Source organism: Aplidium turbinatum, chromosome 1 (assembly GCF_918807975.1).
Source record: "Aplidium turbinatum chromosome 1, kaAplTurb1.1, whole genome shotgun sequence".
Taxonomy (NCBI): Eukaryota; Metazoa; Chordata; class Ascidiacea; order Aplousobranchia; family Polyclinidae; genus Aplidium; species Aplidium turbinatum.
Genome location: NC_137472.1, coordinates 18308945 through 18334521, shown reverse-complemented (window position 1 = coordinate 18334521; position 25577 = coordinate 18308945). Strand labels below are relative to the sequence as shown.

The window sequence follows — 25577 nt, the reverse complement described above, 5'->3', positions numbered from 1 at the left end:
AGAGTTAGTTTCTTCAAAAATTAGACTAACAGCAGTCAGAAAATTTGAAATTATCTTTTTAAATTTCAAGGATTTCTTGCACTTCAACCCGGGACTTTACTAAAGTCCCGTACTTCAACTAATTGATGTAGCATAGTGATACTTTAACTTTTTCTGATACCCCCGCCATGAGCTAACAGTGCTAAACAGCAAACACCCTTTTTGGACATAATAAATGAGACAACTGTATTTTTTGCTCCTCATCACAGTGTTAGTTACGTTAGTTATGGTTGTTATATCTAATTTTCAACGAAATACATCAATCAGCCAACCAAGAACACTTTGGGACACTGCACGACAAAGGGAACATTGGAAGAATTTACGAACTGAGCATCTAGTTCATCAAAGGCCGCATCGGCTATGATACTGTAGTAGTAGATCACAGTGTTATCGATGCCAAGTAGGCTAAATATCGCCAGTGTCTTCAGGTAAACGTTTAACTGAAGATGGTATTTTTCAAAAACTTGCTATATGTAGTATGTACCCAATCTGTATCGATGCATTGTCCATTGTCACAATTGAATGACCCTTCCGGACATGTCACGGACGGATGATCACAGCCAATAGCAGGCTCATCAGAGCCATCGGAGCAGTCATCATAGCCGTCACAATACCAGTAGTTTGGTATGCACTTATGCTTGTTGGCGCATTGGAAAAACCCTGACGGACATGTCTTGCCCGCTGAAATCGTAAAATACAACTGATTAAGAAAGAACAACAAAATCACATATCGAAGGCTTTATGGTCGAAAACTGTCTCAGTACGTAAATAATGATTTTTACAATTCGTATTACAAACAGAATCTTCCTTACCGCAGAAAAGTGGGTCTTCATCACTGTTGTCTCTGCAATCATCATCTCCGTCGCAGAGAAAAGATTTTGGAATGCATAGGTTGGTTGCGTTGCATTTGTGCTGTGAAATTAAGGTGATGTTTAAGATTGAACCGCTTCGTATCAACTTCAAGATCTATTCCTTCAAAACTAGCATCTCACTGCCATGTCGCTCATTTACTTCATCAGCCCTTTGACATATTTCAAAGTGCTATTTATTTGCGGAGAAAGAGAGAGTAGGAGAGAAAGAGTGTAGGCATTAGCCTTTCAAATACGAGTCGAAGAAGAATGGAAGTCTCTAATTAAGATGCTGTCTTATGGCTTCTATAATTACAGTCAAGAATGTTAACTTTTTTACGTCAAAGTTGACGCATTAAACAAGATGATGTACAATACGCTTGCGTTAGCTTTGACGTAAAGTTAACGAATATCTGAAGTCTAGCACAGGGGTAACCAAAGTGGGGTCCGCGTAAACAATATCTGCGGGCCCCGCTGGGCTCATAACATTCTTAAGTGATATGATGAGGAAAACTTAGTAGACCTAGTTGTAAACAGATTTCCCAAAATTTTTTGAATTTTTGCAGTTGAAGCGGCATGACTTTCAGAACTTGTATTGGAGTTAATAAAACTGCATTGGAGTTCTGTTGTTTTGATACAGTATAACCAAACTCGTGGTTAGTTACCCTATAATAACTTATACAAAGCTTAGCCCGGAACTCAAGAACAGAAATAAGCGAAAAAATTAATGCGGCCGGCCAAGAATCGCAAATAGCGAAATGCTGCCCGTGGCTACAAAACTTTGGGCACTCCTGGTTTAGCCTAATGGGTTATATCACTTTTTATTTGGATACGAAGTGGTCAACATGCTAATGCATTTGAGAATGGTGTTTTTTACTAATATTCCAAATTAAGATATGGTGGCCTGTAAAAGGTAGGCAAGTCATATACTTACATAGCTCGGATTACACGTGGAGTCACGGCAATCTTTTTCGTCAGTTATCTGACCATCTCTGCAGTCATCATATCCGTTACAGACGTCATCTTGGGATATGCATCTGCTAGTGGCGCAAGTAAATTCACCAGGGGCACAAGTGGGTTGATCTAAAAGAAAACAAAGACTCATATTGGTCGCTGGTTTTTTCTCGGCTTTCTCAGTCGGGGAATGGAGATTCAAACCAACAGCAGTTGTTTCTCAATCTCAGAGGTTAAACCCTTTTTATTTCTTAAAGTGTGCCAGCCTCTGCAAACCTGTGTGTATGAACGTGTAGTTAGATTTATTGTTGTGGGGTGATGGTTGACTAGATGACCACTTATGGTGTTTCGCTACCATTCTGATTGCGCCAGAATCTAACCAGCAGTTGCACAATGCATTGTTTTGACAGTCACATTTACTCTGCTTGCTGGTTTATATATGACCCTGCTGAAACAAAATAAACTAACTTGACATATTCAGCAAAATTGCATAACTTAGTTCAAAGTTTGTATTAGGGATTGCGACAAGTTAACTTACCGTAGCCTACTCTAGAAAATCGACAAGAGGCACTAAAAAGGTTAAGACTTGGTGTATACTTAACTTATATATGAACAATTGAACAGTATGATAGCCTACTCAAAAACTTCAAATTTTTTGTGTTTTTGTATTTTTTTTGTTTTTTACCTGCTGTTTCTATGGATTTTTAAGTTAAAAAGCTTTTTATTGTGTTTTGGCATGAGTTATGCTGAGGCGGAATTAGTGCAATGAGCGCATAAAACTGCTATGGACTAAATGAAAGACTTGTTTCAACCTTGGTAAGGTTATGCTGGAATCATATAAAGGTCGTTGTAGCAGCAAGTATGCTGGTGAAGCTGAGAACTACTTGCATAATCCAGACTTCTGATGAATATCAATCAATAACACTTACTGCAATTCTGCTCGTCCGAGCCATCACCGCAATCATCGTCAAAATCACAAATCCAAGAGACGGGAATGCATTTGCCACTGGGACATCTATGGACGTGGGGAGGGCAAGTATTGTCCGCTGTGGTAAAATGTGATGGTTAACGTAACAGTCAATACGCCTACGTAATGGTGCATTTTGATACAAAAGATTGTCGTCCATTACAAATGCAAAAAATTCAAAAATTATAGAAAGAGCCTACTCAACTAACACAGCCTTGCATCAAACAATAACTGATAAGCGATATTGAAAAGTCCATTGGTACATAGGTATATGGTTCTTTTACACGGTTAATTAAAATTATTGCCAAAAAGCAGTAAGCAGCTTTATAAAATAAAGTTTTTGAAGTAATTGAAGTAAGTTTATATGACTTAAAAGAAGAGTGCCTGGGTTGCTCTTTTAATGTGCGCAAATGTAACTAGCGAAAAGTTGAACAAAATCAGCAGAAACCAGTGCTCCGATTATGATAAAAGTTTAGCCTTTAAAACGGTGGCTATATGATAAGTTTGATTTTTAGTCTTTAATTAAGATAAATTTTCCGCCACTGACCACAAACTCTTGCGGATTCATCAGTGTTGCTTTGACAATCGGAGTAGCCATCACAGACGTAGCTGGGCGGTTTGCATTCTCCGTTTGGACACGTGTATTGGTTGGAACTGCATCGATCTTGCCCGTTCTGAAAATGAAATGCAGGTGTTAAAATTTTGAAGTAAAAACACGTTGATAAAACGTTCAGGCCCATAGCTAACACAAAAAAAAAAGAATTAAACCGTTGTTGTTTGTGAAGAAAATAGTTTTTTACCAACAATTGTTTACTTGATTGCAAATGATTACTGCAATTTAATAGAATTACAACTAAAGCTAATGTAGTACAAGAAGGATCACAACAGAAAACACAGCATTTGTCTTACATCGACAATACATTCTTTTCCATTGTTTGCAAGATAATAAGTTTTGTGATCATCAGTAGGACAACTGCACTCGGCAATGTTGTTGGGACCTTGCGTACATATGTGACTGCATCCTCCATTGAACCTTAAATAGCGAAACAAAGTTACAGAAGAGCTTTACCCACTGTGCAACGAAAAATACGTTGTAAATCCAAGGCCTCCAATGTTGTAAAAAGCGATATTTAATTTAATGTAAAATTTGTGATGAACATTTTTTCATACATTTCTACTATAGGATTGTTTGAAACAGAAATATTTCAAAATTTGAAAATATATCGTTTCGAAGCAAAATTCTTCGTCTCGCTTTTGCTTGGTTTCATTTCGATATAAAAAAGTTTTAAGTTCACTTTCTCATTTGGTTGTGTCATTGAGAATGGCCACAAAGCATAATCTTCAGCTTGTTCAAACTCTATTTGAATAAGCTGAAGATGCAATTATTATAGCGAAATCAATTCTTAAACATTATACTAAAAGATTAGATTGCAGCGCAAATACCACCATCCAATGAACGCAAATTAACAGCACAATCTTAAAAGGGATAACAACAATGTTTCAAAAAGTCAAATCAACTACAACGTGTAAAACACTAATTGCTGCGACAACCTTTTGCACGGGTTGTAGCCTTTGCATTCGCCCTGCATACGGGGAGAGATGGTCAAAACGTCCATGGGTGAACTTGTAAGCCTTGTGGTCATTGGTGTGACGGACCCGCCATCTTCCTTGTTTGCTCTTTAAATACAACAAAAAATTGAACCAAAAAAAGGCAGCGATGTATTGCACAGGCAATAAATTACACTTTTATAAAAATTGTGTTTTTAGAGATAGTCTTATATACTGTTTTACTGAATCCTGAATTATGGAGATTGTTGAGCCATAGATATCAGTCTACAAACACCGGAACCTGCAACCACTGAAGTACCAGGTTTAAGGAACAACAATTCGACTATTGGCGTGTACGCTTGAATATGGTACTTCAAGAAATGATTTTTATGAGTGGCATTCAATGCATGAATTAATTAAGAAAACAAATCAATAGCTTTTTTTCCTTAGTCTGAACCTTAAAACATTTGACCAGGCTAACACTCACAATAGTATTTCAATAAAATTTAATTCGTGTTGCGGAACCGGTTTTAATGAATTACTTATACATGAATTAATTATAAACAATGACACTTCAGCGCAAAGCGAAACTTCACTCTGTCAATTTCAGTGACCGGGGCTGCGACAGTGGGACAAAGCCTCCACAAGTCTACAAGTTTGCGAAACTGTCAGAACAGGGTTTGAAAAAGGCTTCAGCCAATCACCGATGAATATCGTAATGCAAGCTAATACCTATATATAGTCAGAGTTTGCCAGTCACTCCAGTACACAAATTGGTCAAGGACCGTTATTGCATAGGGATGGTTGTAACTCATCGACACTCCAGTCCTCTCTGTCCCGTCCATGTTGCTTCTTTCAATCCTTTCGTGCGATCTACCCAGAAATAACACAAATACAAACGTTAAACTTAACTTGAACCAACTGTTTCTTACCATCCTACCAATTGCTAGCAACCAATGTTTGCCACACAACTGGGTTGTTAAACTCAAAACTTTCTGTTTAGTAGTAAACTTTTTTTTATTTCTGACCGTCACAACGAAAAACAATACATGCCAAAAATAGCAGAGGTCTAGAAAAAAGTAGAAGCGATATTTTATACGACATAGCATTAGAAAAGTACACAGCAGTAAACAGCGTCCAAAGACACTGAAATTATTGAACAAACATTTTCTTTGATATCGCATTGTTGACCACCACAGCATTGCACCATGTTGATCCAATTCTTAAAGAGTTTAAAAAGATATAAAAAAATGGATTTGATTAAAACAGATAGTTAACAAAGAAATGTTCCTTACGGCTGGGCATCCACCCAGTAAAGTTTGTCCTCGTCAAAGTCAATGGTTAAACCGTTCGGCCAATAAAGGTCGTCCCCTACGATGGTTGTTCGTACATTCCCAGCAAGAGTCGCTCTTTCTATTTTGGCCGTACTTCCCCAATCGGTCCAATATATAAAGCCTGGAATTTACAGCATTTCTTTACATTTTTAGACTTCTAGCGTAAGAAAGCAGAACATGAACTCTTACGACAGTAATCTACGTAAGAAAATTAAATCACTCACAAGTTTTTCTAAACTTTTTGATTTAATAATAAGATTCGTGTTTTTATTTGCGCCCATTGCGATAACATACAGTACACTGCAATCACAGATGCGATACAACAGACGACAGGAAGCAGCGAAGTGACATATAGTCTTCGAGTCAGCTGCTCCGCTTTGGCTTGCCATTAAGTGTCTTTTGCCAAGACACAACCGCGTGCTCTGGAGCGGTGTCAAACCTACGTCCTTTCGAACGTCGAGCAGACGTTCTCACCACCCGGCTTCGCAATTTTTTATTTTTTTTTAGGTAGTAAATTAGATTAACGTCTGTCCATTCTAGCGTTAAACTAGTAAATTCAAATTAATATTGTAAACACATCTGATACCTCTGCAGGGATCCACAGCAATAGCCCTCGGTCTATCCAGCCCAGTTATTACAACTGTTGTGTTCCTTCCATTAACTCCCACCGAGCCAATGATGTTAAGAGTGTCATCCGTGTAGTACAGCCGCTTGTGTAGCCAGTCGAAGTCCAAACCTGACACATGAATGCTTGAAATTTTAAATTTGCGGAAGAAAAACAACTAGTCATGACGTACTGCAGGTAATTGCTGTCTAGAAAATTGAAAATCCAACGATAACCCTTTCTTTTTCTCTTTCTCTCTCTCTATTTTGCTTTAAAAAGCCTGGTCTTCATCCCGAAACAGCAGGGTCGACCAGTTGTCTGCAGCGACTTCTGCATTTTTCTTTATCATTGGCATCTTGATAGATTTCATAGCTTCTTTCTTGACAATGATAGCTTTCATGATTATAATAATGTACTTATACTTACACTGACCGACAACACGATACTGAAACTAGACTCTAGAAAGAGTTTGGTTGTCACCAGGCGCGAATCTAAGAGTTTTTTTCGGGGGGGGCCAGAAAATTTGAAAATCAATTAAAAAGAAAGAAAAGGCTAAACAGATATGAACAATGATACTACGACATATACGATATGCTATAAAATAGACATTAAAAGAACCATTTTCATCAATTGTGATGCCGAGGGACTAATATCAGCTGTTTAGAAGCTTATCAAACCATTTGATGCGGAAACATACAATTTCTACAATTTTTCACAAAATTTTGGGGGGGCCCGGGCCCCCTGGGCCCCCCCCATAAATCCGCGCCTGGTTGTCACCCAAGGTGCAGTTTACAACAAGTGGCAATAAGTTGACCACTTTTTCTAAACAGCTAAATTTGAAAACAAAGATTTTCACAAAAGTAGCAGTTTTTAGTAAAATAATTATGAGACATTGCACCTTCAGGAGATCTTAAACCGGATGTCAGGATGTACGAAGGTCTGGGTGGTGAACTGTCTAAAGAGAAGTAGCCGATTTTGGAGTACGATCCTTGCTTCTGTGTGAGAAAGAATAAACGCTTTGTAATCCAGACAATACTCGTTTTAATCTGGTTGTGATATTTGATGTTTATATTTCTTCCGTTGCCATGCAATTCGGAAACAAAACTGTAGTACAAAAATGTTGGAAAACCTCATCGTCTTTCATAAGGAATATTTTCATGAAGAACACACATTCTATCAGCTTTAATGCAAGAATTAAAACATAATTATAAACCATGTTTCATCAAAAGATGTGACAGATGATCAGTAAGTTATCGTTTTTGAGTATTAAATCTGTCAAACCAGTAAATTAAGAGCTGTACTACTTGATAGAAGCTCTATTGCAAATATTAATAACAAGAATGGAAAATCATTTAACAAATACTGTATTCTTTATGTCAAATAACATTAGTAAAACTGTAAAAACTTTATAGATTTATTATGTTTTGTTTACTAAGCACCTTTCTTGTAGTTATATGCCCTTCTGCTAATCAGCATAAAAATACCAAAATGATTGGGAAGTTTCAGCTTCTATTTTTGATAAAAAAAAAACAAAAAAAAACATCATTTTAAGCGTTTGCTATGTGCCGACTTTTCACAGTTTAATCACACCGCCTACCGTTGCAAAATAAACTCTGTTTTCTTCCTTATCGTAAGCCAGTGCTATGGGGTAAGGTAGACTTAGCGGAGTGAAGGGCTGCGAGTGGTCAGTTGGGTCGATGTGGAAGGATGCCACGCTATTAGTAGTCGAGTAAATGACGTAATCGTCGACATCTGCAACACGAATGCATCGGTTGCAACATGGATGATGTCATAAAACTTAAATTTTTGATATAAATTACAGAGTTAAACATGATGCATGAAGTATTAAACATATAATTTAAGAATATATCAGATTTCAGTTCTCTTTTTCCGGTAAAAAGCAACTTTAAATTGGGAGATATGTTTAGTCATAAAACGATAATTTATTTTAGTCATCAACTCATCATGCTTTGACAGTATAACAAGTCCTTTCTTCATACAGCACATGTGTTAGTTTGACGTAACAAAAACATTAAGATCAACCTCTGCACTAAAGTAATATTTATTTTTTATACAGCAAAGAAGTGCAGGCAATGCAGCTTTGGCGAAGAACTCTGCCTTTCTTATGCATGCCAATTCAGTTTGTTGGTCTCCGACACAGGATTTCTGTACTGAGAACAATAGAGAAGGAAAATTGACAAAAATGAACATAAAAAACAAAAAAGTGAAATTACCTGTGCAATCGACTCCATTGTCGTGAATTTTTCCATAAGCGCAATCGCATACTTTCGTATTGTCGGGCATGGCGTAACAAAGTTGGTCGCATCCGCCGTTGTTTGGTACACAGGGGTTGTTCTTTTACGTAGAGAAAAAATAAAAAAGGCTAAATTACTAAACATTTATGAAGACGTTTGGTAGCGTATTTCTGAAGCAAAGCAAGTGCAAAAGTAAGATATTTTTCTTATGTGCATTTCTGCATTCGTATTGAGCAAAAAGAAAAAAAAATCTTGTCTGATGTTCTAACAGCTTTCCGATAAGTATATGAATGTTTAAACAAGGAGTTGAAACTGTAAAGTGCCAGTAACAAGCAACAATGTTTATATACAATATAATCACCGTGGTGTCGCTTGGTTGAACTTCCTTGTCGTAGATTGTAAGAGCTTGCATTGCGTCAAGGCCAGCCCGAATTTCCTCTCGTTCGTCTGTGTTGGAAGGGTCTTTGCTGGCTCGGAATAACTAAGAAGAAGTCAAAAAATATTTTGTGTCCGTTGTGACCACATTCCATTGCAAACAGTTGAACGCAATTGTAATAAACCGACGTCATACAAGCTTGAAAGTCGATAGCAATATAAGATTGGAAAAATAATATCATTGAAAAGACAAAATAATAGCCTACACTGAAACCACACTTGTACAGCGAAATCTTAGCGTGAAATTAAGTTTATGAATTCACCGTGTTATTTCTTTATATTTATACGTAAACATTTTGTTGCGTCATCGAAACCAAGTAGAGGACGTGCTATTTTGTGAAGGAGAAAAATTATTGAAAACTAACAAAAAGTCATGTGTGAACATTGTTTGTGAGAATTAGAGCATTTCTTCAACTACACAATGTGTACAACTAATTTATGTGGTGATAATACTACAAATAAAATGCCAGTATAGGATATTGTTGCTTTGCATGGGTCACTTTGGTTGTAAATGTAACAATTTGTATAACCAATCCAATCTTAAATACTGTACTATTTGTTAGGCACCATCTCAAAATGCTTGGCAATTGCATTTTCACATTCATTTTTTCTTGTAGACTCTACTCAAGTCTCATTTCCTATACGAATTTCGTATTTATTTCAATCTTCTACAACAAAATAAAGCTAACATCGCAACCTACCGTCTTCCAGTTGTTATCGATCCAGTACATTTTGTCTTTGTAAATGGATATTCCTATGGGCGCTGGGTAGTTGCGGCCCGACCTGACAATCTTTCTGTTGCGTCCATCCCAAGACATCTAGAAAAAGAGTAAAGAAGAAATTCAGTTACCAAAACAAATTCTTTTCAAATCAATGTAAAAAGAATTGGTTTTGTCAGTTAGAAAGTATATAACGAACATACATGACTTATTGACCATTACATATGGAAATAGCGTTAGGTGAGAAAAAGTAAGTCAACAAAATCGTGTAATCAACTGAAAAAACATATCTATGTTCAATCTACCTTTTCAATTGTCGACGCAGCTTCATCGACCCAATATATATCGTGCGTGGTATAATCCACAACCAGACTACGTGGGCTAACAACCCCAGATTGTGCCATGATTGTTCTGTTTGTGCCGTCCAGGTGAGCTCGCTCTATCTTTGGGTTTTGACCATAGTCAGACCAATACAAATACCTTGACACAGAATTCCACGTGTTAAAGTGGCGTCTTTTACGAACAATAGTAAACGATCTACCTCTACAAATTTGGAAAACTTTTGATGGAAAAAAACTTCAAGTCTTTTAAACAATTTTGCTCCATTCAGCTCCTGAATGGTGGCAAAATGCAGTAAGTTAGATTGCTTCTTCAGAAGAGATTTGAAAACAATAAAGGAAATTTGATAATTAAAGTAACTTGCGTTCTTTTGGTGACTATAGACTATACTAAGTTACCTCCTGATGTTAAGGATGATACCTAGCTTTTATTACCGACGTATCGTTAGTCAGCATGACTGACTTAATCAAGTGAGCTGAAACAGGTAAACACAACCAGTTCAGTAACAAATGGCACGACACAAAAACATACTGACAAAATGATCCTTAACATCAGGAGGTAACCTAGTAGCCTTTAGTCACCAGAAGAACGCAAGTCACCAGAAGAACGCAAGTCACTTTATTTATAGACTAATATTTAATCAAATATTGTTATTAGTCTCTAAAGTCTAAACCCTTGGCGGCCTGTTTCACTCTAAAAGGAGGATCATCAGAAGATCCTTAATCAAATAGAAATCTTGATTTTATTTGAATAAGGACCTTCTGATGATCCTCCTTTAGATGAAACAGGCTGTCAAGGGTTTAGACACTAATAACTATATTTGACTTAATTCGCTCTGCTTGGCTTTTTGCTTGGCATTGAGCACTTTTTGTAGTATTAATAGTACAGTATTTATTGTTTAGACTAATATTTACATACTTCTTCTGAGGGTTGATCACAATAGCTCTTGGTTGGTCGGTTGTCTTCAGTAAGATAACTCGATATTGTTTGTCCACTCTGACCACCTCAATGAACGTCTCATCGGTGTAAGCGTTGATGAAGTAAATGTTTTCTGTCAAGAAGATTATTACACTGAGGTAGCCTATGAAGTAATTTACTAAGCTTCCACTATCAAATTTTCCTTTTTGCATTACGTAAATAGTGAAATACACCAACGAGGTGATAGGGATTTGTTTTAAAAATTACTATTATTGGAAAGATTTGTGGTTTATGGAATCAAAAAAGTTGCAAAATTATCCACTTTCTTTAATCAATCAACAGTAGCTGCAGCTATGCATGAAGTGAGCCACATTAGGCCTAGGTGAGTTTGGAGCGACCGTATTCTTAAATCAACCTAAAACTATTCAACTTCACATTTTAGTCTTAAATGCGGCCACTTACTAGCAACCCAATCCATAGCTACGCTGGTTATTCCAATTTGGCCAATCCCGTCACGCACCAAATCTCTCGCACTACTGCCGTCTATGGTCCACGCTCGAAGAACATTGTACCTTGAACCGTAATATCCTCCATAGCTTCCACCAGGGTAATAGTTGGACCATACCAGTGTCTTGGTGGACATGTCAACATCCAAGGCAGTGCAGTTGATGACTGTATTTGAAAATCATTACATCAATCAAAGTGATGTGGGAAAATGACACCACACAGGACATTAAATGACGTTTTGCCATGACCCAAACGCTAGTTTGCAATTAACAGTAAGCCACTTTAATTATGGGATGTTTTAACATAAAAAAAAGATATGTGCTTCTGTAATATAATCATTATAATAAAAGACGACTTATTAACTCGAAAGAACGCAGGAGACTAAAACGAATTTAAGACTCGTCTGAGAATTTCTATTTTATGCGATACTTTGTGTGATTTGAATTTTGTTTGCTATTGTCATGTACAGCGTCTAGGAGTATTGCTTTTACTATGAATGTGGCGCTATAAAAATACTATTATTATTACTACAGTATTACAATACTTAATATATATCACCTGGCGTACTAATAATGCAATAAACTATGTTAGATAACAACTCCACTGCCAAAGCATTTCTGTTGATTATTTTTTGGCTGAAAAATTGGAGGCGTTTTTCCACCACAAACCCAACAGTGCAGCAACTCACGGAAGCCCGATATTGGGTTGAGAGCATCGCCATGGTTGTTTGTCTCCAAGTCGTAACCTCGTACCAGAGTTCCTTGGGACACGACTGCGAAAGATTCGTACAGAACACACGATTTGCCATCGCTGCCCAACTGAAAAATCATTGAAAAGACCGTCATGCTTCCAAAAAATAATCAACTACATAAAATATAGAGCTTCGATAGAGTGTTTGTCTTGTTGAACCATAAGCATACGAAGCCGAGCAAAGTGATCAAGTTTAACATATTCAAGTTTAATATGTTTACATAAGACATGTTGTCTGTTTGCAACATGAATAGACATGACCAATACGATTTGGATTTCGTAAGCAGGGAATTTAATAACCGTGATAAAGAGTAGCATTTCGAAGCGTTAATGATGAATTCGATATTTAAGTTCACTCCTGAAGAGAGCTACTGCATCATAACCTCCGTCCTTTTTGTTTTTATTGTTCAACTTTCACACAGTGGCAATTCAGCGTGTCTGATTTGTTATTCAGCTTAATGTATTGAGAAAATTCATGCATTGTATGAAGCATGGTGTAGCAGTGTGATTCGACTTTAATCTTATTTTAACTAACAAAATTGCTTTGGAAATTGAAACTTTCTTTGAAATCCATCCAGCGTTCATGGAATTTATGTTAACGTAGCAAGCCCAATTAATCTGAGACGAAATCATGACTAAAACATTTTGTTGTTAAAAGAAGACAAGAGCAAAATTGTGAACAAACAAATCGTCTACAAACATATTCACCTTGTATCCAGTACCGCAAGCGCAAGTGAATCCAGCAGGACCGACAGGGAAGCAGAATTGCTCACAATCAACGATATGGTAACAGGCGTTCTTCCTACCTTGAGGTCTGTTGTAGATTTTGAGAGCAGTTGCTTGTTCGATCTGGGTCCGGAGGGTCATCTGGTTGTCTCCTGAGTATTTTTTTTTTAAATAGTTTTTCTTTTTGAAGTTTTTGCAATATTTTTTTTGAAGTTGACAAATTAATGAAAGAAAGAAATTAATAACATTTTTTGCTGATCAACAATTTAGTCTTCAAGCAAAATTACATATTATGTAAATGCACTAAATTTAATATTACCGTTATTTTTGTCAGCACGCTCTATCAGTTCAAGGCTTGTGTCTGTGTAGTAGACATAGGAATCCAACACAGTGACACCCATGGGCTGGGCCACGTTAGAGACAATTGTTCTTACGTCATTTCCGTCATAGCCGGCTGATTTGATCTGAAACAAAGGGTTTTAATTCAAAGGGAAATTAACACAAATTGTTTAATGTATGGTAAGTTGTTTGCGATTATATTTCCAAAAACCAAATGAAATTAAATATCCTACACTGGATTTCAAAAACTGCCATCCAACTACCCATAGCATAATTTAATGGTCAAAAATTTAAAAAACAAAGTCGAACTGACAATGTCAACGACGGTTGAGTTTTAGATTCTACAAACTATTCTTGGTCATTAAAAGTCTAGTTGAAATTTTAAAATGCTTGATGTGCTGAGAAACGCTGCACTCTCTAATTTTTGCAATTCTGAAATGTAAATTTGTCAGGTATGTAGCTTTCGCCTTTCCTGAACGCGTGCGTGAATTAAGAGCATATTTAACAAAAAGCAACTTTGAGAAGCATGCACCTTTGCACCCTTCAAGAATACTTGTTTTTCTTAAAAACTATGCTTGGTTAGAAAGATACTAATAGTAACAGTTGAGAAATCCTTTTATGTATGCAACAATCTTAAAATTAACGCTATGTACGACTGCGTATTGCTTTTACCGCTCCTGTTTGGGCCCAGTATATTTTCCTTGCCAGTATGTCGAGCGCAATATGCTGGATGCCATTCAAATCACCGGTGACCAGATTCTTCACGTCGGACCCGTCCAAGTTGCAAGTCGATATCTTTCGTGGAATGTTGCCAAGACCTTGGTCACTCCAGTAGAGTCGGCTGAAAAGTTATTGCATCAATCAAATATAAGCTGCATGCTAGCCACGTACAACGAATGGAAGATTACTCCTGGCCTAAGCAGGTTCAGTCGATAGAAGTAGAAGGGCGTAATCCACGTGGATGCCCAAAGAAGAGGTGGTGCGATAAATTGCGGAGTGACCTCCGAAAGGGGAACCTTGTGGCGGTCAACGTTCAAAATAGGAATACGTGGAAAGCCGCCATCAAGCCGGATCGAAATTTACTGACGTCCAACCCTCTCATTACGGAGAATAAATTTGAATACAATAAAAACCATCACACACTGCTTTGTTTTTGTTGCTATTGGAATTGATATACCCCTACCCTGCATGGTTTACGCCTACCCATTTAGAGGGTCCACTGCGATTCCAACTGGACTTCCTACCCCTGTCTCATTGCCGATGTTGCTAAGGATAACTTTGCGGTACTGTCGTCCATTGGTGCCCCGGTTTATGTTAATTGCTTCTATCGACCTGAAATGCAGAGAGGGAACAAGTTTTTTTATGGAAATCTTGATAAAAAAATATCTAAGTTTTTCTATACTGCTACAATAACCATAGCCAATTCTTCAGTGTTATTTATTAACATCGTTATGAAAATTTGTAGGGTATGTTCCTGTAATGGTTTACAGCAGACTACATTGTTTTGCAATCATATTAGTTTATTTTAAACGTCAATTGCTGTAACTACAATTACTTATGAAAATGAAATTGTCACTTTTGCATACTTGAGCTACAGTAGCTCGATGTCCTAGTAACAAAATCTTCCTGCTATATAAAATAGTGGCATAAGTTGTAAAATATTGCGCACTTTCAAAACTACGAATTAACACAGCATGGATAGGCCATACAATATCGCTTACTTTCCAATAGGGTTAGTGTAGTATAAATTTTTAGACATCCAGTCAACGGCCAGAGCGTTAGGAGCTCCTACAGTGGAGGAGCCAGCAAACACACCCCTCATGCTACCATTGACGTTCACTTGAAATATGATGCCGTTCTAAAAACGTAAATGATTTATTAATTTATGTACTACAGCAGTTAATGGTTTAAGCAATTGCCTGTTTATTATTCTGCGTCATGGTTGGGATCTCGGTAAAGTATAGAAAAAATTTTCGATAACCGGAGGAAAAGTGAGAAAAATAATTGTGATAATGTTAAAGCATGTTGTTTTTTGGAAAGGGTATATTTTTCGAAAATATGGCTACCTGGGGATACACCCAATTTTGTTTCTCTGTTTTTAGGTACCTTTGCTAACAGTCTTACTAAAACTTCACAAATGTAGATACAAACGACAAGCAACGATCATGCTGCTAAAAGCGAAACTCAATCTATTGCACAGTCTTACTGAAAGTTTAATAAAAGTCACATTTTGCCATGGTTCACTGATTACTTGAAAACAAAATTAAGTCTACAAAAATGTGAAAAATCAGCCGTGTTTCCAGGTGGCTATGTTGAAATATATTTTCATGCCTAAGCGGTCCTATAGAATTATCAAGCATCTCCCGTACCGATTGCTCCACCCAGTAGATCATTCCTGTTGTGTCGTCGTGTTCCACATCGATTCCATTCTCGATGTTGGTAACTGGAACCATCTTGTCGTTGTTTTGGTCCGTCGGGTCTAAAGAGATCCCGAATATATTTTCCGGGGTCCCAACAACCAAGAAGTCAGTCTGGAATCATTGAGTGTCAACTGAGTGGTCTTATGAAGCATTAGGTATTAGCATAAACTATAAACAAAAAGAATATTTAAAAATGTATCTAGTTTCTTTAAAAATGGTTCTGATGAGAAATATCTGAGCTTTCTTAACTGTAGTCTGCAACTCTTAATTCTATGAAGCTACTTTTGTGGAAACCAGTTTTCTTTCATTCATGTTTTTTCCGTACTGATATTTTTCCTCTTATTTATTTTTACACTATTGCAAGCATCGCAAGAATTAAAAAAAAATATTCGAAAACACGTTTTTCTACGGCAATTAGTTGTTTTTCTTTAAATGGCATATGAATTAAATATTGGGAGAAAATTTATTTAATATCTCCTCTAAGTACCGGAATAAAGATGCCTTGTGCACACAGTCATTTTCGATTTAAGTTTATTCAGCTAATCATTAGTCATACGCAGTATTCGAATATCATAATACAAGAAACAAAAAAAAAGCTGAACGCTATACTTTTTAATTTTAGCCCAATGCGTTGTGATAACGTCTACATACATCGTTAACTTTGCAAGTATGATCATCCACTAACGATGATCCTGTCGGGCAGGCACATGTGTAGTAGCGAGGTCTGAAGTTCCCAAGGAGACACAAGTGAGAGCAAGGACTTTCCTGGCAGTAGTTGGTACCTGAGGGCAGTTAATACGTATGAGCCGATGTAGAAACTGTTTGGTTGTTTTCACATTTAAATGGTTAAAAACATATTTTTCAAACCCGAATTGCAATTGAATACGTGAATTCAAGAAAGGCCCAATTCCCTCAAATGTGTTTTTAAGATAAATGCGTTTTAATTATTTTGGTCATTTGTTTTCATGGTGGAATTTCGATAACGATTATATGCTTAGATATACAGGAAAGAAGTATAATGCTAGAAAATTACAACCGATGAAGATTCTGTGGAAAAATTGAAGCCCAATTGCTGGAACTTGATCGTTTTTAAAACCAATGGAAACACTGAGGGGTGTATATCTCATGTTTAAGCTTGAAAATTTAGACAGTTTTTTCAAGTATCATTTAGAAAACATTGAAAAGAATCGGCAAAATACAAAAAGCAAAATCAGAAAAAAATGGTGTTGGATCCTCTTCGAATTCACGTATTCAATTGCTTTACGGCTAAAAAGTGTTTGGTCATAAGTCATAACTTATAGCGCTTCACCATCACACAATCAAATATGTTTATTTTAATAAAATAATCTCAGAAGCATCAAGAAGTATCTAGGCCTATATTTTGAAATAAAGGACTTTATGAACCTAAAAAAGGTATAGTTTGTTTGAAGTATTTCTTTCCAATCAATTTTAAACATCACTGTTCCAGACGGTTGTTCGCCTGGTCAAACGTCATGTAGAAACCGTTCGGGTCTACTGAATGTTACGTCATGGAAATTCCTAAAACATGAGCCAAAATTGCACCATCGTCCGTAAGACTCGTGTCAATCCTGTTGAAACCGGTTTAAACATGAAATGTTGCGTCGCCTTTGAGTTATCACAAATTTTTCTGATTCATTCTCGAAGTTGTTTGTTGGAAGTCGGTCGCACATTTAACTGGTTTATTTGGTGCTTGCTAGCTGGACAAATTCTCCGTCTTTTATCCAAGTAATCTGTATCGTAGTGACAGTTTTAGAGGTGTAGGCATTGCATACCCATTTCGATAGCCGCGGGCTAATTTTACAGAAATACACTGTTTGAAAAGAAGTTCAAGTGTGTGTTTCTTCGGTCATTATATACAGACGAACGGATTCGGGAACTTTATGTTAAAATTTTCCCACGAAGAGATTATGGTTTACCGCTGTGACCAATCACCACAACCGGACATAACAATATTAATTCTGTTCTATATTGTTTCTCACCAGCAGGTTGGCGAACAGGATGAAAAGCCACAATGTCGGACGGGTAGATCAACCCAGTGAGGATGGTGCTCTGGTTGTTGTTACCATTCCACTTGTTGCATCGTGACACTGTTCTTGTTTCTAAGTCGCTCCAGAATAGAGTGTCCTCTAACACGGTAAGAGAATGGGGATGGCGTAATATCTAAAAGGGAAATGTGCAATAAATATTAACACCACAAAAAGATTTCTCAGTGCCATGCAAAAATCCAAACAGAGCAAATGAAACCAAACATAATTACTTCTATTTAACCCGAAAAAATTTTGAGAGCCTCTTTTATGAAAAAAACACTGAGAAAACATTTAAAGTTTTCTTTGGTAGTATGCTGCTTTAAAAACTACATTTACTACCTTCTTAAAGTATCAGAAGGGTAGCTAAATAACGTAATCAACCCTGATGCCAAGCTCTCATACTTTTCTTAAAAGAATTAGTCAAATAAGACCATGCCTGAATCATTAATTTTTTAACCAAAATTAAGTAACTTTTGTACATTTGCAAAACAAGGGTTCTTATTTCGATTAACACAAATCTCTCACCAGATCTCCAGCCAACACTTCAGTCCTTTTCCCTCCATGGTAGTCGCACCGGTGGATAAAGTCCAACTTGGCGTCGGCAAAATAAACCATGTCGTTGGGATAATCTATCGCTAAGCCGTTGGGCCAGAACAGTTCGTCAGTAACGATGGCGCTTCTATGGTTTCCGTCCATATCAGAACGCTCAATTCTGGGATTTTGACCCCAGTCAGTCCAAAATAGGTAGTGGTATCTGTGAAGCACGTAACAACAGTGTTTGAAGTTTTTTTTGCGTTGGGATTGAAATGTGTGACCATTTATAGACTAAGATTGGCTTAACTTAAAATGTAAAATAAAAGTTGAGCATAAAATCACAGAAAATTATTTTGAATCATACAAAGGGCTGATATTGATCATACAAAGACTGGAATGCTTAGTTGTCATTGACTAAGTACAATTTATTTTGCACAACCAGGTTTCTACTTTACAACCAACTAGACGATTGAAGTTCACAGCTTATTGGTTCTAAATTGTCATACTAAAAAATCATCTCACCCATCTCTGGGATCGATCGCAATCCCCCTTGGATTCGTGACGTTTTCTGTGTGCAGCACTACCCGGTGGTTCCCGTCCAGTCCAATGACTTCAACGCTGCCAACTTCATAGTCGGTCCAGTACAAGTTTCTCGCAACCCAGTCCACAGCCATGTTCTCTGTTATTGCTTGTCCAGTTCGGAAAACCTGGTGATGAATTCAAAGAGTGATTCGATATTTTGAAAAGTAGTTGCGCATGCTGTAAAATTGTTTCAAGAAAAAATAAAAGCAATGAAATATTATAATGTTACATGTGTTGTATTTTTGACGTACAGTAGTCTGTCTAGCTTCCTTAACGTTAAGCATTCTCAACTCAGGCTGACGACTCCATCCGTTGTTTTAACTTACCGTTTTTTTGTCTGTGCCGTTCAAGAATGTTGAGAAAACAAATCCATACGAGGAATCAGAGAAGAAAGCTTTGCGAGATGCCCAATCGAAATCAAGAGCTTCGATGTCGGACGAGTATACAGGCACTCTCAACTGCTTGGTATCCAAGTTGTACTGGTACATGTATCGTTTGTTTGACAGCAAAAGAAGACGCTCGTCGCCTGCATGATCGACACAAAAATTTGATAAATAACTTAAAATTTACGTGTGATGCAAAAAAGCATCAAATCAAAGCAATGCCATTTCTACCAAACAACATATAAAAAAAGTCAAAATTAATCTAATAAAAAAATACAGACCTCAAAATGTAGATACTAAACTCGTGTTCACGTTTCGAAAACTAGAGTGTTCCTCTTCATTGCTATTGAAACAATCAATCAGTCTAATGAATCGATCTATCTGCTGATTAGGCATTGGTTTGATTGGTTTTGAATCTTTATCCTCGTGCTGGCAAAGTATTGATAGCTTATTCCTGGCAGTTTTGCATACTTGTAGAGGCTTTGAACCACTAACGCAGGCTCGGTCACCGAGATTGACAGAGTGAAGTTTCCGATTGGTGAAATGTTGTTGCCGAGGAATTATTCCATCCATTAGTTGCCGCTGAATGGAGAGCACTCCTTAGAATGCGTTGCTCAAGCGCACACTCCGAGAGTCGAACCAGCGCCGCTTGATCTTGAAACTTCTTCGTTAACAAAGTCACGCGCTAACCAATTCAGCTGTCGAGGCGTATCTTCATTACAATTCATACACGTGATGTATACACCATTATCCAAACACTGCGGACAGTTCTGTTGGAAGACGAATCAGCATAACAACAGTAAGTTTCTCTGCAAACGTACTGGTGACTTTGCAAGTTCTTCCGTCTGTGTCCAGCCTGTAGCCGTCTTCGCATTTGCAAAAGAAAGATCCTTCTGTGTTGTCGCATTGTTGGCTGCAGTAGTTGAGGCTGCACTCATCTATGTCTGCGTAGAAATAAGATAATAGAGTTATGATTTGAATTGTTAAATATTTTCAGGTTATGAGAATTGTAAAGTGCCAACATACTAAAAGTTTCCTTGAAGGTGTAATAAATTACTGCTGCTACATAGCTTGGGAGTCTGATAAGCCTTTCAACGGACCAAAAGCAATATAGTCTGATATGAGTTGATGCGACACTAGTTTTTGTACTTGGGGTTTGATAATGATGCTCTGAGCTCACTACGTTTAGGAATCCGATAAACGTCATTATTGCTCAGTTGGCAGTGTAAACGTTCTAGCGAAGCTATGCCATATTTGCATGCTATTTTTAATCTTTGTTCGACGCCACAGTAACTCCTTCAGCTCTTAGCTATCAATTATACAGTGATCATCATTGATTGATTTCAGCAAATTCAAAAAAATCTTGTTCACCAATTGAAACTTTTAATACGTATGTTAGCTATTTTACTACTATCCTGCTTACCTGCACAAGTTTTGCTGTCATTTAGCAAAACATATCCATCTCCTTTACACCAGCACAGCGGACCGGACGGCAGCTGAGCGCAGTTGTCCGTGCAGCCATACCCATTGCAAGCGTTCGTATCTGGAATTTGAAATGCTTTTATTACATGTTTTATGTAGGCTATATGTTATGTATCTCTCGAATGTTGTTGCTTGCATGGCTTTCATATAAGCAACTTAACCACATAACAAATTTAACCAATGGTGGGTCGAGCCGAAATCTTTCGAAAAAAGGAAAGTTCAAACTTGTTTGTAAAAACTTTGATCTTCGTTTTGAAAAACAATGCCAATAATATGCAATCAGCTGCTACGCTTGAAAATTCAAAAATGCCCTATTTGCCGTTATGTATAGCCTACAAGATTAAAAGGATGAAACATAGAAACAACTAGTGGTGAGATACAAAGTTGGTGATGGAATAACAGATAATAGTTGTTCCCGACAATTATTCACCAAATCAAACGTCATATAAAAACCGACATGGTCTATTGAATCTTATCGTATCACGTCATGGAATTTTTCCTAAAAAATGATGCAATCTTGGCTCATTGTTCCTAGAATGATAAAGTATTGCATCAGCCGCTTTGAACACCTGTTTGAATGACTTCATAATTGTCTTTCATTATTGCGTCACAGAAACTGCTGACGTGCTTTTGAAATATTGCAAATCATTCTGGTCATTCGTAAAATTGTTTGTTGGAAGTCAGTCGCATATTTAACTGTTTGCTTGGTGCTTGCTAGCTGGACAAATTTTCCGTCTTTTATCTAAGTAATTTGTTCTGTAGTGACAAGTTTTAGTGGTGTACGGCGTTGCATCCAATTTCGACAGCCAGGTGGCTAATTTTACAGAAATACAAATTTGAATAGACGTTTCGAAGAAGTGTTTCTTTTTCGGTCATTACATGCAGACAAACGGATTCGGGAATCTTATATTACAATTTTCCCACAAAGAGATTATGGTTTACCGCTGTGACCAATAGTTTCAAGAAGACACTAAACATGAAACATATCACCAATAAAACACGACTAGTTATTTACGTTGGTCGGCATCCATAAACAAGTAAATGAACATACTGGTTTTAGGCTAACAGCTGGAAAAATGAATCTGCAACAACCAATTATTGAAAGTGACATCTAGTCTTTGTGATACGGTTCCATTTCTTGAAAAAACTTCGGACTCACCACAGAAGCTTCCTTCGTCACTCGACCCAGGACAATCGCTGACTCCATTACATAACTCGTTGTAGCTGATGCATGAGTTGTCAACGGGACATTCCCATTCCATGGTGCCGCATGGTGGAGGGGGAAGGGTCGGAGGGGGGGTGGCTGCAAAATTGCGATAAAATTACGTTATCAGTCGTCAGAATAGCGTCGTTGTGTAGAAATAACATGCACTGCAAATCACAATTTTAATAGGAATTTAATGATGCTACTAAAAAAAATTGTTATTTGATGGAAAATAGTTGATAAATGGCCGTTTTGCTACAGATAAAGCAACAGCAAAACGTCTTCTTCGGTTCGTTTTTGAATGTTGTTTATTTTAATGTTTATAAGTTTTCCGCGAAGGCAATTCGCACTAAACTGAATAGAGAACACAACCATATTGCTAAACAAAAGCGATACAAAACACCAAGATGGCCGTTTTAACAGAAAAACTTCTTCCAAGTATCAAATAATAACGTACGTATAATAGCAATTCGTCAGAAATGCCTAAAAAAGAATGACAAGAACATTTCCATTGTGTGCTGCGTTGTATGCGGAAAAGCAGTTTTAGTTTGTCATACTAAGCACAGAAAACTGAAAGATATGTCTTGTGCAATACCGAACACTCAGATAGTGTATCATGGTGGTAGTGGCCAAGTTAAATGTGTAGCGCAATAAACTTAAATCATTTAAATTGAGGTTAAACATTGTTTTTAGTCTATTTGTAAACATTGCAAACATCAGCAGAATGTTGTTGGTGATTTCAGCTTCTAGACTGACCGAGTTTTGTTTCAAATACACTGCTCCACATCTACATTTCTAACAGCTAAGTTTTGTCTTTGCATTTGTTCCTTTATTGAGGTGATGCGGCCACGCCAAGTCTTGTTTCAGACAATATTATGTTTTGGCTTTTTTTCGTGTTTAGTTACCCCTACGGTCGTCCCGGTATCTGCAATGGTGATCACAAAGAAAAAAAAGACCTAAATGTATCAAGGTCATGTAGTGCAAGAAAGGACTCATCTTTCTACTACACTACTGATACGATAACAAACTTACGGCAGTCTTTTTCGTCCGAGTTGTCCCCACAGTCGTTGTTGCCGTTACATGTGTAATACCGACTCACACATATGTTGTTGTCGCATTTAAATTGATAGGAAGCGCAAGTATAGGGAGCTGAAATAAAAAGGTAATTGAATTTAGTTTCTTTAACCTATGAGATACACGCACTCACATTGTACATGTTTGGATGTTACACAAGCAGACCAAACACACTGCAATGTGTGTACTGTGCAACCGATTGACGTTTAGCATAAGGTTTGTATATCATTATAAAACATATTAGCATTCAGTAACATAAACAATTTAACGTTCTTTTGGCTTCACAAAAACTAAATGATTAAAGTAATTCACTAGTGATTTATACCACACGTAGGATCAATTTCGCTGTTTTTTTACGTTATAGACTTTGCCTTACTAGCCTGGATCACTAGTTCTGTACAGTTTTGATTGACAATGGTAAGTTCAGAAGCAAAATAATTGGAATTTTTGGTCAATCTAATAAAAAAAAATAAAGAGCCCTTATGTGCTGCAAGCGTTTCGAAAACTAGACTAATTCTATCTTCTGTGCTATTGAATTGAAAATGAAAACAGTACCACTGAAGATGAAAATAGTCTAGTTATCGAAACGTTTGCTAAACAAGAGTTTAGTATCTACATTTGGGATCTTCACTTTTTGATTTGATATCTTCGGCCACCAGTTTCTCCAGATCGTCAAGAGTCAATAGCGTGCTTTCAGCAAGTATTCAAAACAACAAACTGCAAAAGCCTACTTCAAGGTACGCTAATGCAACTCAACGGGCCATTTACAACTCAAAGACACAGTCTCACTTAATTCAGTAAAGACAGTAGGTGGATAGAGACAACAGGATGTGTCAATTCAAAAACGTTCAAGCAAAACAAAAGGCACTCACGACAAGATGGCGGCTCATCGGAACCGTCGTCGCAATCTCTTCTTGCGTCACACCGCCACCCCTGGGGAATGCAGATTCCGCTGGTTTGGCATTGAAATTCGTCGTTTTCGCAAAGGCCAGGCGGTTTGGGTGCTGAAAAAAGTATAGAGCTGAAATTAACAACAAACAAAAATGTTCATAAAAAAATCAAATAACTTTTTGGCAGTTTTTGCCTTTTAACTTTTTAAACAATCTTACACTTTACCAACTTTGCTTTTATTATCCTACTCACGGCACTCATCTTCGTCTGAACCATCGCTGCAATCAGGAATCCCATCACATTTGTAAGAGAGGCTGATGCATTGTGTTCCGCTGCTGCATGCGAAGCTGTAGTTCGGGTTGCATTCTTTAGGGGCTAGAAATGCGATACAAAAAAACAAATAACATAAACCATGTATTTGACTGTGTGTGTTCAAAACATCAAAACTTAAAAACAAAATATCCAACTTAAAGGTCTCCACGCATTGCAAACAATAAAAAAATGTTTTCTACTTTTCGCACGACGCTCAATCGGGGATGTCCTCGCGCGTAGAAGTAAAAGTTTCGAGATACTGCCGTTTCTACTTACGGCAATCGTCTTCATCGGCACCGTTGTTGCAATCGTCGTTTCCATTGCATCTCATGTAGAGAGGGATGCAAACATTATCAGGGCACGTATATTGATTCGAAGAACATGTGCGGGATTCGCCTACACAAAAGATTCTTTTAAAGGTAAACAGTGATGGGTGTGGTTGTACGCTCTCCGAAAGAAAATGGTTAAAAACCTACCCAGAGCACGTGCTGTCGGTTGTGCATTTTTGAAGTTATTGCTGTGTACCTCTTTATGTACAGTATGAAACGTTTTTATTTTAAAGTGCATTTTCTGTACTATGGTGGAATTATCTTTTATTTATTTTCTATGGCGTACTTAATGCACTTGGACAATTACGTCCCTGCCCTTTGTACACACCGCCCGTCGCTACTACCGATCGAGCGTTTTAGAATGGACATTGAAATTTATTTTTAGCTAAAATTCAAGTAAATATTTTTAACTTTAGCTCAAATAGTTTTGTTTTGAAGAATGCATCCTTATCAGGACTTTGGCCACCTTCGTCCATGTCGGTACCGTCACTTACAAAGATCCTGTTTTTCGTCACTTCCGTCGCCACAGTCGTTGTCAGAGTCGCAGACCCAAACTTTCGAAATGCATTTCCCGTTGTCACATTGGAACAGCGTGTCTCGACAAGACCTTTAAAATTCGTCCCAAATTATTTATTTCAGTACAATTATAACTGACAATTAGACAACCTGACAAAAATCTTTAATGAAATAACATGTGAAAAAATAGCACTAAGAAAATAGTAGGACTGGAACCTACTTCATCTACAAGCGGTTGGCTACTTTACCAAAAATACGTTTAAAATAATTCACATAAGTATGAGGCTATCTAATGATTCGCATTGTTGGCACAGATCCTTACAGTTGGTTTTATTGAAGTCCTAAAAAAGGAAATTGATTCAGCGCAAAGTGCAAGATTTATAAAGGCAAATTAACTTCTAGTGTGTATGAACTATATAATGCTTAATTGCTTATTACATCTTTTCAATTATACCATTTTTATTATAATGTGATTCTATTTTTATTGTTGTATTTTTTATATTGTATTACGCTATTATTT

At 37.2% G+C, this 25577-nt stretch overlaps 1 protein-coding gene across 1 annotated transcript in view; it reads right to left on the bottom strand.

The window, feature by feature from the left end:
* Nucleotides 1-25577, bottom strand: part of LOC145786332 (low-density lipoprotein receptor-related protein 2-like) — an 82650-nt gene that overhangs the window by 22468 nt on the left and 34605 nt on the right. The window contains exons 25-62 of the mRNA XM_082598007.1: nt 25036-25148; nt 24489-24608; nt 24153-24275; nt 23882-24013; nt 22968-23084; nt 21891-22034; nt 20673-20792; nt 20071-20193; nt 19193-19392; nt 18807-18991; nt 18276-18504; nt 17703-17883; nt 16354-16484; nt 15652-15813; nt 15004-15140; nt 14486-14614; nt 13955-14123; nt 13263-13407; nt 12926-13095; nt 12156-12285; nt 11423-11632; nt 10961-11093; nt 10009-10183; nt 9686-9802; nt 8911-9030; nt 8529-8649; nt 7892-8046; nt 7193-7289; nt 6277-6426; nt 5652-5811; nt 5089-5229; nt 4360-4485; nt 3718-3841; nt 3356-3482; nt 2771-2887; nt 1822-1970; nt 852-951; nt 524-720 (exon numbers count right to left, since the gene is read on the bottom strand). Coding sequence (XP_082454133.1) covers nt 524-720; nt 852-951; nt 1822-1970; nt 2771-2887; nt 3356-3482; nt 3718-3841; nt 4360-4485; nt 5089-5229; nt 5652-5811; nt 6277-6426; nt 7193-7289; nt 7892-8046; nt 8529-8649; nt 8911-9030; nt 9686-9802; nt 10009-10183; nt 10961-11093; nt 11423-11632; nt 12156-12285; nt 12926-13095; nt 13263-13407; nt 13955-14123; nt 14486-14614; nt 15004-15140; nt 15652-15813; nt 16354-16484; nt 17703-17883; nt 18276-18504; nt 18807-18991; nt 19193-19392; nt 20071-20193; nt 20673-20792; nt 21891-22034; nt 22968-23084; nt 23882-24013; nt 24153-24275; nt 24489-24608; nt 25036-25148 — 5479 coding nt within the window. The remainder of the gene's footprint in view (nt 1-523; nt 721-851; nt 952-1821; nt 1971-2770; nt 2888-3355; nt 3483-3717; nt 3842-4359; nt 4486-5088; nt 5230-5651; nt 5812-6276; nt 6427-7192; nt 7290-7891; nt 8047-8528; nt 8650-8910; nt 9031-9685; nt 9803-10008; nt 10184-10960; nt 11094-11422; nt 11633-12155; nt 12286-12925; nt 13096-13262; nt 13408-13954; nt 14124-14485; nt 14615-15003; nt 15141-15651; nt 15814-16353; nt 16485-17702; nt 17884-18275; nt 18505-18806; nt 18992-19192; nt 19393-20070; nt 20194-20672; nt 20793-21890; nt 22035-22967; nt 23085-23881; nt 24014-24152; nt 24276-24488; nt 24609-25035; nt 25149-25577) is intronic.